This window comes from Meleagris gallopavo, chromosome 1, assembly GCF_905368555.1.
Source record: "Meleagris gallopavo chromosome 1, MGAL_WU_HG_1.1, whole genome shotgun sequence".
Taxonomy (NCBI): Eukaryota; Metazoa; Chordata; class Aves; order Galliformes; family Phasianidae; genus Meleagris; species Meleagris gallopavo.
In genome coordinates this window covers 88,502,048-88,517,249 of record NC_139404.1, presented here as the reverse complement: position 1 = coordinate 88,517,249, position 15,202 = coordinate 88,502,048, and the positions used below count along the sequence as shown (strand labels likewise).

The following is a 15,202-nucleotide window of genomic DNA, read 5'->3' as shown; positions in this document are numbered from 1 at the left end:
CTTTTAAGCTGCATGAATCTGAGTCATGGCCTCATAATGTATACAAAAGTGAAGCCCAGCTTCAATGCAAAAGACCTGTAGGTTTTGATGTTGAACCTGCTGTCACTTTCACTGGAGTGGAATGGAGCAAAGAGACTTATTCTTAAACCACCTGGCTGTTCTAGGACATTTAGAGCAGTTTTTTTTTCAAGCTTCTCTGAAAGGCATTCCTCCATTTATAGAGCTCATACTTGGCCAATTTTGGTTTATCTCTCACTCTCATGTGCACTTTTAATTAAAGATATATCCAAACAATGAGCCGTACAATATGACATATTGTTGTTTCTTAGAATTTGCTTTCTAGATTCATAAACTCTGGGCTCTCCAGTACAAAAAAGACAGGGATCTCTTGGAAAGAGTCCAGCGGAGGGCCACAAAGATGGTGAAGGGCCTGGAGCATCTCCCCTATGAAGAAAGGCTAAGTGAACTGGGTCTGTTTAGCCTTGAGAAAAGACGACTGAGAGGGGACCTGATCCAGGTTTATAAATATCTGAGGTGTGGCGGCCATAGTGGTGAGGCCAGTCTCTTTTCAGTGGTACGTGGAGACAGGACGAGGGGAAACGGACATAAGCTGCAGCACAGGAAGTTTTGCACGAATGTGCGTAAGAACTTCTTCACGGTGAAGGTGACAGACCACTGGAACAGGCTGCCCAGGGAGGTTGTGGAGTCTCCTTCTCTGGAGATATTCAAGTCTCGCCTGGACGCCTACCTGTGCGACCTGGTGTAGGGAACCTGCTTTGGCAGGGGGGTTGGTCTCGATGATCTCTAGAGGTCCCTTCCAACCCCTACAATTCTGTGATTCTGTGATTCTGTGAACTCCTGACAACCCAAGTTAAGGAAGTTTGAGAATGAAGGTTCCTTGAAGTCTTGTAAAGAAACGTACTACTCTTGGATTTAGCTTTTCAATAACCCCCTCCTTCTCTATTGCCATACTCATTCCCTATTACGTACAGTAGCTAAGCTTTGATGCCTCTACTGAAGATGATGGAGAACAGTGCACTCTTGTGGGGCAAAGTTAAAACCAACAAGAAACAAGAATCCTACCTTTTCAGAAGATAATCTAAATTCATACAAGCAGCTGAATAGCTGCAATGCAAGACTTAATAGTGTTTCCTTTTACTGGGTATTCAGTAGGTGCACTGAGCATAGCAGCATCATTTCACATCTTTTTCCAAGTGAAAATCTTTTGCTGTGCCCTAGAAGTCTGTTTCTCTCACATCTCATAATTTTAATTCAAATAGTAAATGTAGAGAGAAGTAAAAAAAATCAATAATAAAAGAACTAGTAATTTTCAAAGGATTAAAAATCAATAGTCTTTCTCTCATAAATGCTTTAATACAGCAGGAAAGCTAACACTTCATGATCATCTGGCTCAATGAGACAATCTGCCACTTCACTTCAAGGATCAAGCACGCATCCCATCAAGAGCTTCACGCTGCACAGCGACATGGATGACTCTGTGTGATGAGACTTTCTGTTATCTGTTTCCTCAGCTACAAAATCTGCTCATTTCAATATCTTGTTTTCAGTAAACCCAACAATATACGGCATCCGTATGCTTCAGAAAATTGGTTATCAGATATACTACCCTTTCCTCCTAAATCAATAATTCAAGTCCAAAGCAGTGACCAAAATCAATCTAATAGCCAAAAGTCACTGCATTCTGATGGATGTGTGGTGACTGGTATGAAATGAGTTTGTGCTTTCACTCAAAGCGTGATAGTCACCAATCCTTTTAAGGAAAATATAGAAGGCATCTTCACAGTTGATACCATTTCTATGCTGACAGATTTTAAAGAGAAACATACAAGTGAGATTGAAGTCCCTCTTTACTCCCAAGAGTACTGTGTCCAAGTGTGGGCTGTGGGGTGTCATTTGAAAAACGACCTTATTATCTGCTTTCTTCAGAAAGCAAATAGATGTGTGTGCTACTAACTACCCATGTACTGAAGTCAGCTCTAAATATGATCCAGGAAGTTGCAAACCTACGAAGATTTCCTTTCCAGTCACAAGTACAAAGTCAAAGATACAAAACAGTACATACAGTGAAAAGTATTTTAGTGGTCATTACCTGCTCCAACAACTTTATCAATTGATATATTGGAAGCATCTAGTTCCTTGGCAAATTCATGTACAGCTTGATTAGGATCTTCGTATGTATGTGGATCTACATAAGTTCTCAGGCCTGGGAGTTTTACTGTATGAAAGCAAATTCAGAGAGAAAATGTTACTTGGACTTAATTAATCTGTCTAAAGAAAGCAAATGAGATAACAGAAATATAATCAATAGAAGAAAAGAGTACACTGCTTCTTCAAATCAAATAGCTTTTGATGAGTCTCCAAAAATCTTAAGACAGAGTGAAACCAGAGACACTCATGCAGTTATTGCACAGAAGTTCAAAAAGCATTGCACTTGCCATATTTACCAGTTTTGAAATGTTAAAATAGTTCCTGACTCTCTTGGCTTGCTCTGTTTAGATGCTGCTTTATATCGTTCCTTACAAGGTAACGAGACCTGGAATTAATGTTGATGTCACAGTAAAACTGAAAATTTCCTAGGAATATACTAACCTGTTTCATTTCTGATTCCTCTAACAAGATACATAAGAAAAAGCATCTTCCTACCCTCTTGTTACAAATACTCAAGATGGAAGCCAGTCATTCTTAGCATTACAGTTTGGATCTAGTACTGAGTTACCCCTAGTACCTATGCTATATTTTGTCCCTTTGTACAGTCTCTTGGCCAAGGATTCCTCTGCTTCACTGAATCAAGCACTAATTCAAACGACTGTATGATTTTAAAGGCACTTTCAAGCTGTTCACAACACATAATCCAGCAGAACTGGAATGGGGAACTATCATTCCCAACATTTCTCTCCACGAAGATGCTGAAGGCAAAGCATTCCTCCTCCCCAACTCAAGGCCATGCTCGTATTCATACTCAGTAACTTGTGTGTCTCTCTCCATATTCATTTTAGAACATAAAGACATTCTCTCTCAAAAAGCAAAATAGCCAGTACATCCAGTTTGATGTTTGCTGCTTCTAACACAAAACCTGAGCTCCTGAACACATATTTCAATTGTCTCAGTTGATCATGTAAAAGATATTAACTATTGCTTTAATCTACCCAGTAATAGCTCTTCCAGCATGGTAGTATTCTACTGCATCCAATTGTTGACTGCTAGCATAGTTAAACACATTTCATTGTAGTTAGGTAGATGGGAAAAAGTGCCTTTGGACCATTAGTTAGAACTTGCCATTGTTTTGTCAAACAATCCCAAGGGTATGTGAAAAAAATATCAATTTTATGGAGATTTATTGGCTTCAGAATTGACAAAGAAATGATGAAACCAAGTTTCCAAACTAATTGGCTAGAAAACAATGCAAACTAAGAGCCACACTCTTAACAGAAGGGCTGCGTATGTGCAGCATTAAATGCCGAGTGTGTTTCCTTCAAGAGACTGATGATTACAGAATTACTTGCAAGTAAAACAAAAAGTAATTGGCTGTATATTGCTGTTGGTTAAAAATCTTGTAAATGCTCCTTTCCGTCCATGCTGAATGTACATTACAGGCTCTCTCATACCCTCAATAAAAATAACAACAATTAAAAGCTTCTGCTCTGAGGGGATTTTGGCTACAGATTTTTAATGCTGACCCCAGAGGTTCCCAAGATCAGGTGATGCTGACTGCAAGGAGAATAATCCCTTCACACCAATAATTAAGGGCAGCTTGTATAGTAACTGGGTTCTGTCATGAAAAACAGATAATAAACACATACACATGTGTTAAGCTGTACTACTTTACAGCTCATTCTGTGCAAACATAATAATTTACATTTTCATTTTACCAGCATGAATTGCCCTAAGGGTAGCAAAAAAATAAAAAAGGTCTAGCCAAAGAAGGCAAAGGGAGAGGATCTGAGGAGGTGAAACACATTTTTGCTCCTTTGAAGTAATATTATAGGATTTGTAATAAGGCTGCAGGGAATAGCTCGTGGCTGGTGCCTTTTTTAAAGTAATTCAGAATAAACTGATTGAAATAAACCAGCTGCTCTATTTGAGATGCTGAAACTTTACAACAGTCAGGGAAGTTACTTTACCCTTTTCTAGTTCGCAGGAGCTATTTTCTTATTCTTTGAGAAGGACTCAAGTTCAGTAGAATACTAAAGTTTCGTCAGCCACATGTGCAGATACATACAAATCCAAACATAAAAACGACTGCAAAATCAGTAAATAATTTTCAAGAATTTCTAACAGAAACATCAGATTCATGATCATCTCTGTTCTGACTACAACACAGATCAGCATGGCACTCCTCAGAAAGCAGTACATAAATATCTAAAGCCAAATTAAAAGCAATTTAATCCACAGGAATTTAACTGCACTGACATGCTTAAGAATAGTGATTGCAACTTTCCATTGTGTGGGAGTAGGGAGAGCAAACTCTGACCTGTTATTTGTCTGCAACACTTTTTTTACTGGCTGCTTTTATTTTATAACCTCATTAAATTTGGATGATGAAGCATTAATTCTATGGGCCACATGTACTCATATAGATTTTTTTGCAGGCTAGTTGGTTAGCTGTTGATGGGCTGCACGATGCAAACCCATTGCTACAGTTTGCATATCCCTTAACAATGTAGGGAAGGAGCGCACATGTCTGTGGATACAGCTCTCTGGAGATAAAGAAGGGCTCCAAACTTAAAATAATAATACGAACAGTCAAAGAACAGTTACTCCATTGCCACTGGGATTAGGAAGCAGTCCTAATTTCCAACTACTGCCAGTAAATCCCTCATTAAAATGTTAATTCAATTATATTTGGTGAGGAGGTGTATTTGACAGAAGTGACGTACGGATACCAATAACTCTCTTCTTGAGGATGGTACGGTATTACTGTGTGCAAAAGGATAAGAACAGAAGGAAAATGATTAAGTGTAAACCACATTAACCTTACAGCATGCCAAACAATAGAAATACATGGTTCTACATGGTTTATATAGTATAGCAGGGTATTTATCTGGAACTGAAGCAGTTTCAAAAGACTGCTGCTTCTCACTAAAAGCATGCTCATTCAACATCAAGAATTCAGTGGAAAAAAAAGGGAGCATCCAATCTTGGTGTTTATGAATGATATTTATGCTCTCTGTAAAGGAAAGAAAAAATGCAGCAATAAAAATTTCTGAAACCTTCTCCACTTCTCATTGGGAATTTCAAACCATCACCTTCTTCACCCTTAAACTTCTCCATTCATTTATTCCTGCTTTAAAGAGAGTATGGGCAGAAGTTAGATTATGACCTATCTTTGATGATCTGAAACTCCTCTGCTTTGGTAGAGCCCTGCCAGGTTATTCACCATGCAAACCGAGGCTCAGAGAAACTGACATACAGCAGAAAGATCTCCCCAGCCAGCTACGGCCATAGCAAGTGTCTCCTTTCTGGTAGCCACAGATCACTCCTGGGACAGCTCCTGCACCAGGTATCTCCCAGATGGGACCTTGCTCCAAGCTGCTCCTTTCACAGGACACAGCTAAATGATCCAGGAACGGTAGGCCATGTAACCTCATCAAAAATAGGTATAAAAATATCAAAACTGGATAGGCTCTGGATTGGTCTTTGAGAGAAAGATCAACAGTAGCTCAAATTCCTCAGGATGACAAAAATGTCACATCCTTAACTCTTTACATTTATTTTGTGACTCAAAGACAGTATAAGTCAACAGAAAGGCTCTCTTCCTAGTTGTGGGTGAGACCCAATGAAAACACTCATAATTAGAAAATCAGGGCTCTGATGAAACATTTATAAACAGAAGTAGATTAGGAAATCTTATTAATTTGGGAGACATTCGTTTAGAAGTTATTCTTAATTTAAAAAACTACTCCAAATTACTTTTCAGTCTATGCTTACAATAATTCCAAACTACATTTGTTAGTGCATCACTTTTGTTAAACAACCAGTTTTCATGGTCCCTTCAGCAGTCATCAAGATTTGTTTCATTGATTTTGTATTTTGCTTTGGAGGGAAAAAAAAGAAATAAAATCATTGCTTAGATGTTGTACAGTTGATAAGGAAGAAATTGAAGTCACACTGTATTTCACTATTGCACAGCAGAATCAATATCATATTGATAACCACATGCCTTATTTGAACACAGCAATGTTTTGTTTATTACTAACCTGAACATAAGTGAATAAAACTGAGAAACTGAGACAAAGACTGTTTGTTAGGGAAAAATCTGCTTACCCACAAGAGAATAGAATTCTCTTCCCAATTTCACCTTGGTTTAAGTGAGGTATGGCTTATCTATCTATCTATCTATCTATCTATCTATCTATCTATCTATCTATCTATTAACTGAAAACCATACTTTATCTAGGGGATGAATTCCACAAATCTGTAAGAATTAAAAGACTTCAGTAACTTACAATGGCCATTCCCAAAATGTAGTCTTTTCTCATCAGTACCATGTTTAGACTTCTTGTATCCACAGAATCTACAAGTAACAGAGAAGAAAAAATGAATATAGAGAATTGTATATGTGAACTGCAGGTGGAAACAGAATTGAATGTTCTTCCTTCACAATTAAAGGCCTGTTTGAAAATTTAATGATATTTACATTCTCTCTATCCTATAGAGGCATGTTATGTTCTCAGGGAATTTGAGGAAATTGGCTAATGAGAAGATTTGTTGATTTTTGACCCCTACAGTTTAATTTTACAATTGCCTAAGAATGTGTTTATAGCTTTTTTTAACAACTGCTGCATGATTGGGGTTGTGAATGTTAGCGGGCTCATTACCAAGCAGCTCAGAGCTCTGTGGAAGCAGACAAAGGAGAAGGTGCAAACCAGCCGCGCTACTGCCTGATGATGCTCGATTTGCCACGCTCATCAAGGTCCCACAGGGAAATGGAAGAAGGAGCAAATGTGCAAAACAGAGCACAAACTAACCTCCCAATCAAGACGTACACAACAACCGTGAGGAGAATGATGGCAACCGCAGCTGAAATGGCAATCATAACGACCTGGCTATTTTCACTGGAAATGGAGAATGCTGGAAAGTTAACACAAAAGTATATAAATAACCACACCACACAAAACATTAATTAGTACAACATGACTGACCACTCATATAGGGAACAGACAGATTGAATCGTCACTATATAGCATTTGGTTTCCTGCCAAGTATTTAATCTGTTAGGTAATTTTTCATCAGACAAATAAATAAAAGAGAAGTAAATGAAAGACTCTTGCCTTCTTGAAAATTTACAGTTGTTGTTTCTTCTACTGCTGATTGTTACTCTTGCCGATTGTGGTAATAGCTGTTAAACTGATACTTACATATAAATATATATATATGATTACAAACATATGAGTATCATGACATTTAAACAGCTTGTTACAGTCAGTTTGGAATTTTTCCTCAAAAAGAAATCCCAGCTAGTCAATAATCATGAACCTTACTCTCACTTCTGTGTGATGGAAAGTGCTTTAATGAATTAGGCTTCACAGTTAAGCCATACAGTATCACCGTGAAGGTTGTGAAAAGTCTTGGCCCACAGAAGCAGACAGAAGGATTACATAAGTTAATATTCATTGGAGAAAAAGAAGGGCTTCTTTCTGCCTCACTTTGGACATTTCTCTGCAGTGCCTAAGCCAGGTGCTTGGGTATTGCAATATAACAACAGGACATCTTTGGGTCTTAAGTATGACTACCCATCTAAAGATCACCATTCTAAGGACCCTTCCAACTCAAACCATCTTCAGCAGACACTTATTGATCTTCATCGAGTACAGCAGAATTAGGTTCCTCACCACAACGCTTCACGTTAGTTGTCCAAAGTGAGCTTAAACACAGACCTCCTGCTCCCCACAAACTGAACAGTTAGTCTACGTGACTGTCTGGAAGAAGCCTCCACCTATTACATGCCTACAAGTGCACTTGTGTTGCTGTAACGTGACAATAGGAATCAAGTAACGTGATACAGTGTTTATCTGTATAATCTGTACACTCTTCATGCTATCTCTTGTCGTCTTCCACATTTTCTAGTAATCTACTCCTTTTTTTTTTTAACTTCTTTTTTAAAATTACTTTGCAAAGAAAGCTCATCAGTATCCAAGTTATGAAATCTTTTATAATCATAACTGATTTTTTTCTCCTTCCTGTACTCCTCTGTCCCATCTTGAGTTTCATTCATTATGCCAAAGATGCATACCATAATAGTAATTTGCAATAGTATTTTTTTCTTTAAACAAAGAGCTCGTTTGAGCTGAAGCTGGGAAGGAGCAAGTGGGGATGAAGTATTTAACATACCTCAGAAATACATAGATGCTGCATACATAGTGAAAGACCATTGGATTTACTTACGCTACTCTTCTTGGTAAGAGTTTCTTATTTTAGCAGAATATTTATCGCATCATGGGTTCTCAATCATTATAATGAGTACATGAATAAACCTTATGAGCCCATATCAGAATTACAGTGTTGAATTGTTTTACAACTCTGAACAGCAGGTGAAGTCTTCTGTGATTTCCTCACCTTCTAAAGGTAAGCAGTCTTTAATTACGCAGCACCAGGCTAGATCAGTAAGTGGTTAACTGAACTAAGGTGGACTTTTTCATGTATTAAGCTACTTTCACCTTCCAGCAAAGAAAAGGTCTGATTTAGTATGTAGTACCAAGAGGTCAGAACATAATATTTAGGATGATGAGCTCCATTAGTCTTTCTGATGTAAAAACAGAACTTGTAAAGAATACTGACAAGGTCATCAGGTAAGCAAGTAAGTGTTATTATCTGAGCATTACAGAAGAGAAAAAGGCAAGTAAATAACTTTCCTATGGTCACCCAGAAATCTAGTGACAAGAGGGAAGGGAGTCAGACTGCAGATTCCCTCACCAGCTATTTAACTGAGCAACCACCTTGTTGGCCAGTGGGCATTAGTTTCACCTCAAGGCTGTATAAGAAACATCAGCTCTCCTCTGCAGCAATGTGGAGAATTACATTTTGACCCCCAGGAGTAACAGGCTTATATAATATTAACTCATTTGGGGCACAGTGTTTAAAGTCCATGGGATTCGTGCCACAAGCTGTGAATATGGAAATACACCAGACCCTCTCTTGGAATGAGCTGCAGTCTAGCAAGATATTGATTCTGGCACTAGGCAGTGGTAGAGTATGCAACGGAAGAAAATAACACCTGTGGTATTCCTGTACATTCTTTAAAGCACATTTCAATTTTAATGATAAAACATAAAAGTTATGTAGTAGTGCTATCCAGAAAGACACATAATAAATAGTAATTAATTGCATCGACTAAACTAGAAATGGAATGAAAACAGCCACTTAAATCAGTCAGAAATTGCCCAAGTAGTCAATTTAAACCATTTGAACAAATACATACAATCTGGACTGGTTTCAAATTCAAACTTGCGGCTGCTTGTCCCATATCCAGCTGCAGTTCGGGCTCGAATTTGGAAGACGTAGGTGGTATCAGGTTTGAGGCCGCTGATAGTAACATTAGTGCTTTTGGCTCTCAGAATAGTATAGCTTGTCTCTTGTTCCTGCTTTTGGGGAAAAGAAATTATCAGATTAAAACCACACCCTAAGAAACAGCAGCAAGAGGTGTTTGGTATAAAAGACTACAAATCACCTGGAAAGCAGTGGCGTATTGAATATTTATAGCCTGACAAATGCCTGCACAGCCATTCATTTTCAATCAACTAAAAATCTGTTGATTAGCAAGAAATCTAAATCATTAGAGCTCCTATAGCTTTGCACTGTAAATCAAGTACTAGACATGCTGAGTGTACGACATTTCATTATATGGCTTTGTACCACTTTGTCCATTGCCTGTAATACAACAAGAAAAATGAAGACTACAATTTTATTTAAAAACCATAAAACAGATTTGCCTACTGTACTGAACTGGAAGTTGTAACAGGCCAATTTAGAGCTTTTAGGGCCCTGCAGAGCTATTGCAGGACTTGGTTTTTACTGCCTCATGTTTTACAAGATAGCATGTATCCTTATAACAGTCAGAACAGCAGTCTGTTCAGACTCCTTACCCCAGCTCTACGAACAGGCTAATATAACCAGTTTACTGTTGTGCCATAAAAACTGTGAGCCTGATGCGTCAGGCCTCATTTGGGCAAAACCCCACTGAACTTGTTCTTGAACAAGTCTAGGACTTTAGTAGCCAGGAAGGACGCGTATGCCTACTCTTTATTGCTTATGCTAAAGAATAAGGAGTGTGTCCAGTACAGATGATATCCTAACAAGCATGCTCTGCTTCAGTAGGCACATATTTCTGACACACTGACTTTTAATGTAAAATAAGATATAGACTACTTTGTAATTTTGGATACCTTGTATACTGTGGAAAAGCTAGTTCTGATAAAAGCATGTCTCAGTCTCACTCTAAGCACAGTTTAAAACGTTAAGCATGCATTTGGGGCCCGAGGTACTGCTTATTTTACTACCATCATCCTTTACCAAAAAAGCATTTTTGGCTTTCTAAAAATGGCAGCTGGAAGTGTCTCAGAGAAAGTCTTGGACTGTAGCCACATGTGGGGAATTGCAAAAATGTCAGTTTCTTCGGCTTGCAACGAAGAACTTTTGTATTTTGGAGGTGGTGGGGGTTTAATCTGCTGCCCATTTGCTCTGAAATACACTCATAACATTGAGTTATGCCTTGCTGAGAGTGGAATCTAAGTTGGGGTAATGCATGTCGGTTGCAAAAGAATCTCACCTAATTCCCACTACATTTTATGGTCCTGTATTAGCTGGCAAGTTACTGGACTTTTAATTTCACCAGTGATGTACTGAGTCCTGAGAGAGGCTGGAAAATATTTCATACAGTCGACTGCCAAAGGCAGCTCTTCTTCATGTGAGCAGTTCAAGTGACTGGAACTGTTTTAGCCCGTTTGCTTTACAGCGCTGTCCAGAGCAAGAGAGTTAGGTCTATTCTAAGTTAGTAGGTTGGTATCAGAAACCATTCCTTTCAATGCCGTCAAAGACTAATTGGCCTATTATTGGAAACCTTTGATATGGATAGAAACAGAAAAGTTTACAACACAGTTGAGGAAATTGCCAGAATATCTACATAATATTTAACATGATGTATATTCACATTGGAAAAAAAAAATAATAATAATAAAAAAAGCTAAGCCTCTGTCTATAAATTATTTTTCCAGAACCACAATTTAAAATAGAATGAGCTGGACCTATTCTTCAAAGACTGCCTATAAAAATGCTTATCATGGTCTGGTTTCCTTGCAATGTAAGCATAAAAAGGAAATAAGCATTGAATTTTCTTATGGTTTTCTGACGTATCTGAAAAAAGTTTTCTGTTATAAATTCTTGGGAGAAAACTTCTAGGAAGACATTCTAAGGAGCTAACAGGTTTGCCTAAAATACATATTTTCTAACTAACAAAGGCCTAGTACTGCAATTTACAAGTTTTCCTTATCTCATCATTTAGCTGAAAGTAGGCAACCGTTTTAATTTCAAAGACATTATAATCTTGTCTCTAAAACACACAATCTTCTGTGTATGCTATGACTGGACATTCATTTTGATCTCACTTCAGGCTCTTTTTCTGAAATGCAAACATTTCCTTCTTGCTCAGATACATACGTGCAAGAGAGAATATAGTCATGGCCCTGTCTGCTAATAATCCGCAATGGAACTTGCAAAATAAATGTTTAAAACAATGGTATGGAGGATGTCACGATATCTTAGTTTATGGCAAACTTTTTACACACATATTTTGAAAGTCATTTTTTATGTTAATAGTAATCAAATCACTGAAACACCACATAAAAGCCCAAGTTTATCTTTCCTGGGGATAAAGTAAAACTTCAGAGATACAGCGCTAGAGCTGCCATGAGCAGAAGGGATATACAAAGGGGAAAATCACTCTTCGCCAAGCAGAATTTTAATCAAACGCTCTGATGATAAATTTGAACTTGGATGAAAAATATTCCTCTTGATCTACACAGTTTACTAGACACAATCTTTACTGGGAAGTAAATCCCACTACTGTTAGTGTCTCATATGCAAATGAAATTTTACAACTATAAACGACGTTTTACAAAAGACATTTTTTGGATCCATTTAACATTTATAGTGGCTGCGCTAGTGAGAGTGAATGGTATGTCCTTTTTCAGATAAGGACAGTGAATGTTTACATTGCACCAGGAAGAACATTTTCTCCGTTGGTGGCATGCAGGCAGTAGAGGCCAAACCTGGGCTGCACATCTTCAGGAGGTGCTCTGGCTTCCAGCATTGCCTCCTCTCACTGTTGGCAACAGCTGTCAGTACGACAGCTCCCACAAAACTCATGGAGTGCACATGGCCTGCCCTTAAAATCCTAATAGGAGTTTAAAAGCAACTAAATTCATTTGCGTTTGATTTACTTTGCCAACCTCAGAAAAAGCACAAACTGGATATAATGTTTTATTTGTTTGTTTTAACCAGTCTACTGAGCACATTATTTCAATGACGGGAAAAGTAAATCTATTTTAGTAATGTAAGACTGCAATTAAAATTCGCTCATCATTCGTAGCATCATTTCGCCCTAATAAAGAGTGTGGGATTTAGTTATTGTAATTGTTGCCCACATATTTAAATGAAGCAATTAATAATTTTCATGTGGTATTTTGTCCTTGCATGACAAAATACTCCTTCCAGAGAACTTAATTAGGTGTGCAAGGACAACAAGGAAAAAAAAAAAGTAGCTGTTGGTGTAAGAAAAAACTCCTGACTTTTGCTATATGAGCACTTTGTCAGCTGAGACTCTTAAAATCCAGCACAGCATTATAAATGGACAGACTAAAGCGGGGCGTCATTCTGTACTGCTAACATCCCATAAAATATTACGCCTCGCGATAAAGTAAATGCCTAGATGTTAGATATGACATTCACTTTTACATCTGAAAGAGGAATTTATTTCTTTTAAATGCTTGAAATAAATAGTAACTGGTCAAATAGTCTCACAATCAAGCTTTATAGATTTTAAAAGAAAATATAATTCTATTTTGAACAGGAAGTCTAAAGACCTGTCACTGCCAGTTCATAATGTTATGCATAATGCCCTTATAAGTTCATTTCAAAATAGTCTCCCAGAACTGCAAATCCTTATTTCTATAGAAACCTCATATGAAGCTCTATTATTTCTAGGTTACACAAGTGAAATCACTCACGATGAAAACTGAAAAGGTTAATTATACTTGATGAAAATTAATATTTTCCACAGACTTGATGCTGATAATGCATTAGAAAAACTACACAATGTCATCATTTAGATATAAGTTCTATTTCTAATCCAAATCTATTGTAACATCCTGAATATCAGTAACATTTAGTTGCCAAAAAATATCACCTATTCTTCAAGATAAATGACAGAATTGGACTGACTCACAATAATCTATTAATACTGTGTATATTAATTTCTGAGAGGTATTGTGAGCAAAAGCAAGCAGGAGGGAAAAGAATGGCTCAACATAAATCACCTTCCAGCAATCACATATGACTTGTCAGGAGAAATACCCAGATTGCTGACTCTGGAGGCTTTATTTCTTAGTAGCTGTCACTTAACAGCAGTGGGTTTTGATGAGCATGGCCAAGATGATTTTAAAAGGAGTGGGCCAGTATAAAAAGTAAGCTCTCTTTTCAAAAGAGGAGAGAAAGGGACTGCTTAGCTATCTCAGACTGAAAAGCAGCATCCCCCCAATGAGTCTGAAGGAGGAGTAAAGGAGGTCACCACCCAGCACTGTCTGGCCTGGCCCATCGGTAAGTTTAACATCTCTAGAGAAGGAGCTTTCAACCTTTTCCAATTTGCAGACTTGCAAAGGGCAGTGGATTGAAGCCTCCTGACAATGGACTTGCTTTTCTTCATTACTTTTCATAAACCCCAAGGAACTGGCTGCTGACTCCCCAAGGGACTACAGACCACACATTAAAAACACCAGTGTCAGAAGGTTGTTTTTTTTTTTTTTTTTAAATCCCTTTGCTCTGAATAGTCTGGCTCCTATTGTTAAGCAATTGGCTCTTTGGTTTAAGAAAGCTGTCTGGTGCCTATGAACTCTTGATCACAGACTTCAAAGGGAAGAAACACATGTGCACAATCAGCTCATAAGACTGGTTGTCTCATGAAGCTGTCTTACGACAGCCAGTTGCTCCACAAAGACTGGATATACACAGACTGAATAATAGACAAGTGCCTGGACTGTGCATACTCTTGTACTGGAGAATGATCATTTGCATGAATTTAAAAAATTTCACTGCAGAATGATAATCAAAACAGTGGGGAAAAACAACACAAAAACACAAGTACAACTTGACAGTCATTTAATTACATTGAATTAAATGCTCACAAGCAGAAAAAATTATCTCCCTTTGGAACAGCTAAAACCAAATCTGATACCAGGGCTAGCAGCAAACCCAAGCCGCACAACCCATGCCTCATGTAACTAGAGAGCTGCCCAGAAAAAGACCTGTGCTTGGAAAGGCTGAAGGTAGAGCTGAGATGTGGCTCCCAGGGACATGTCCTAAATGAAATGCAGGTTAATCATGCAGGCAAATAACCTATGCACAATAGAGTGTGGTTCTGGGAGCTCTCAGACACAGGCTCTATGAAGTACATAGCTCTTCCTAACCTAGCTAAAAGACAGTGTCTGTGTTGTTTTTTTTTTTTTCTCTTCAAAAAAAGTTTGAATTTAAGAGAGCTTAAGTAATTCTGCATGCTTTTACTGCTGAGGATGTACAATTACAGACAGTCTAATGTATGAGCTAGTTCTCTCTTACTTATCCTCTAGCACAGCACATGGACTTGATCTTCTTCCCATTGAAATTAACAGAAAAAAACACAAAGTTAACATCTAGAGGCTACTGCACTTTAGGGTGAGACTGAACCAAGATGTTACAAATGCTTTCTGTTTATTCTTTTATCAGAAATGTTACATTTTTAGAGTTTTACTGAATCTACCAACTTCAGTAGCAATTTATTCCACCTGACGTTCTCTTTAATCAATCTAAAAATGGCCAAAACCATTCTTCACAATCTTTGCATAAATTTATGGTCTTTTCAACTCTACCTGTAAGGTTTAAAAAAAAACAAAAACAACAAAACACTAGCTTATGCAGATTTACTAAATAAAAATGT

The 15,202-nt window shown here is 37.8% G+C and overlaps 1 protein-coding gene across 1 annotated transcript in view; it reads right to left on the bottom strand.

Moving 5' to 3' along the window:
• EPHA3 (EPH receptor A3) overlaps positions 1-15,202 on the bottom strand; it is a 220,815-nt gene that overhangs the window by 43,297 nt on the left and 162,316 nt on the right. Inside the window, exons 7-10 of the mRNA XM_085239876.1 lie at positions 9,440-9,602; positions 6,990-7,092; positions 6,468-6,535; positions 2,111-2,236 (exon numbers count right to left, since the gene is read on the bottom strand). Coding sequence (XP_085096002.1) covers positions 2,111-2,236; positions 6,468-6,535; positions 6,990-7,092; positions 9,440-9,602 — 460 coding nt within the window. The remainder of the gene's footprint in view (positions 1-2,110; positions 2,237-6,467; positions 6,536-6,989; positions 7,093-9,439; positions 9,603-15,202) is intronic.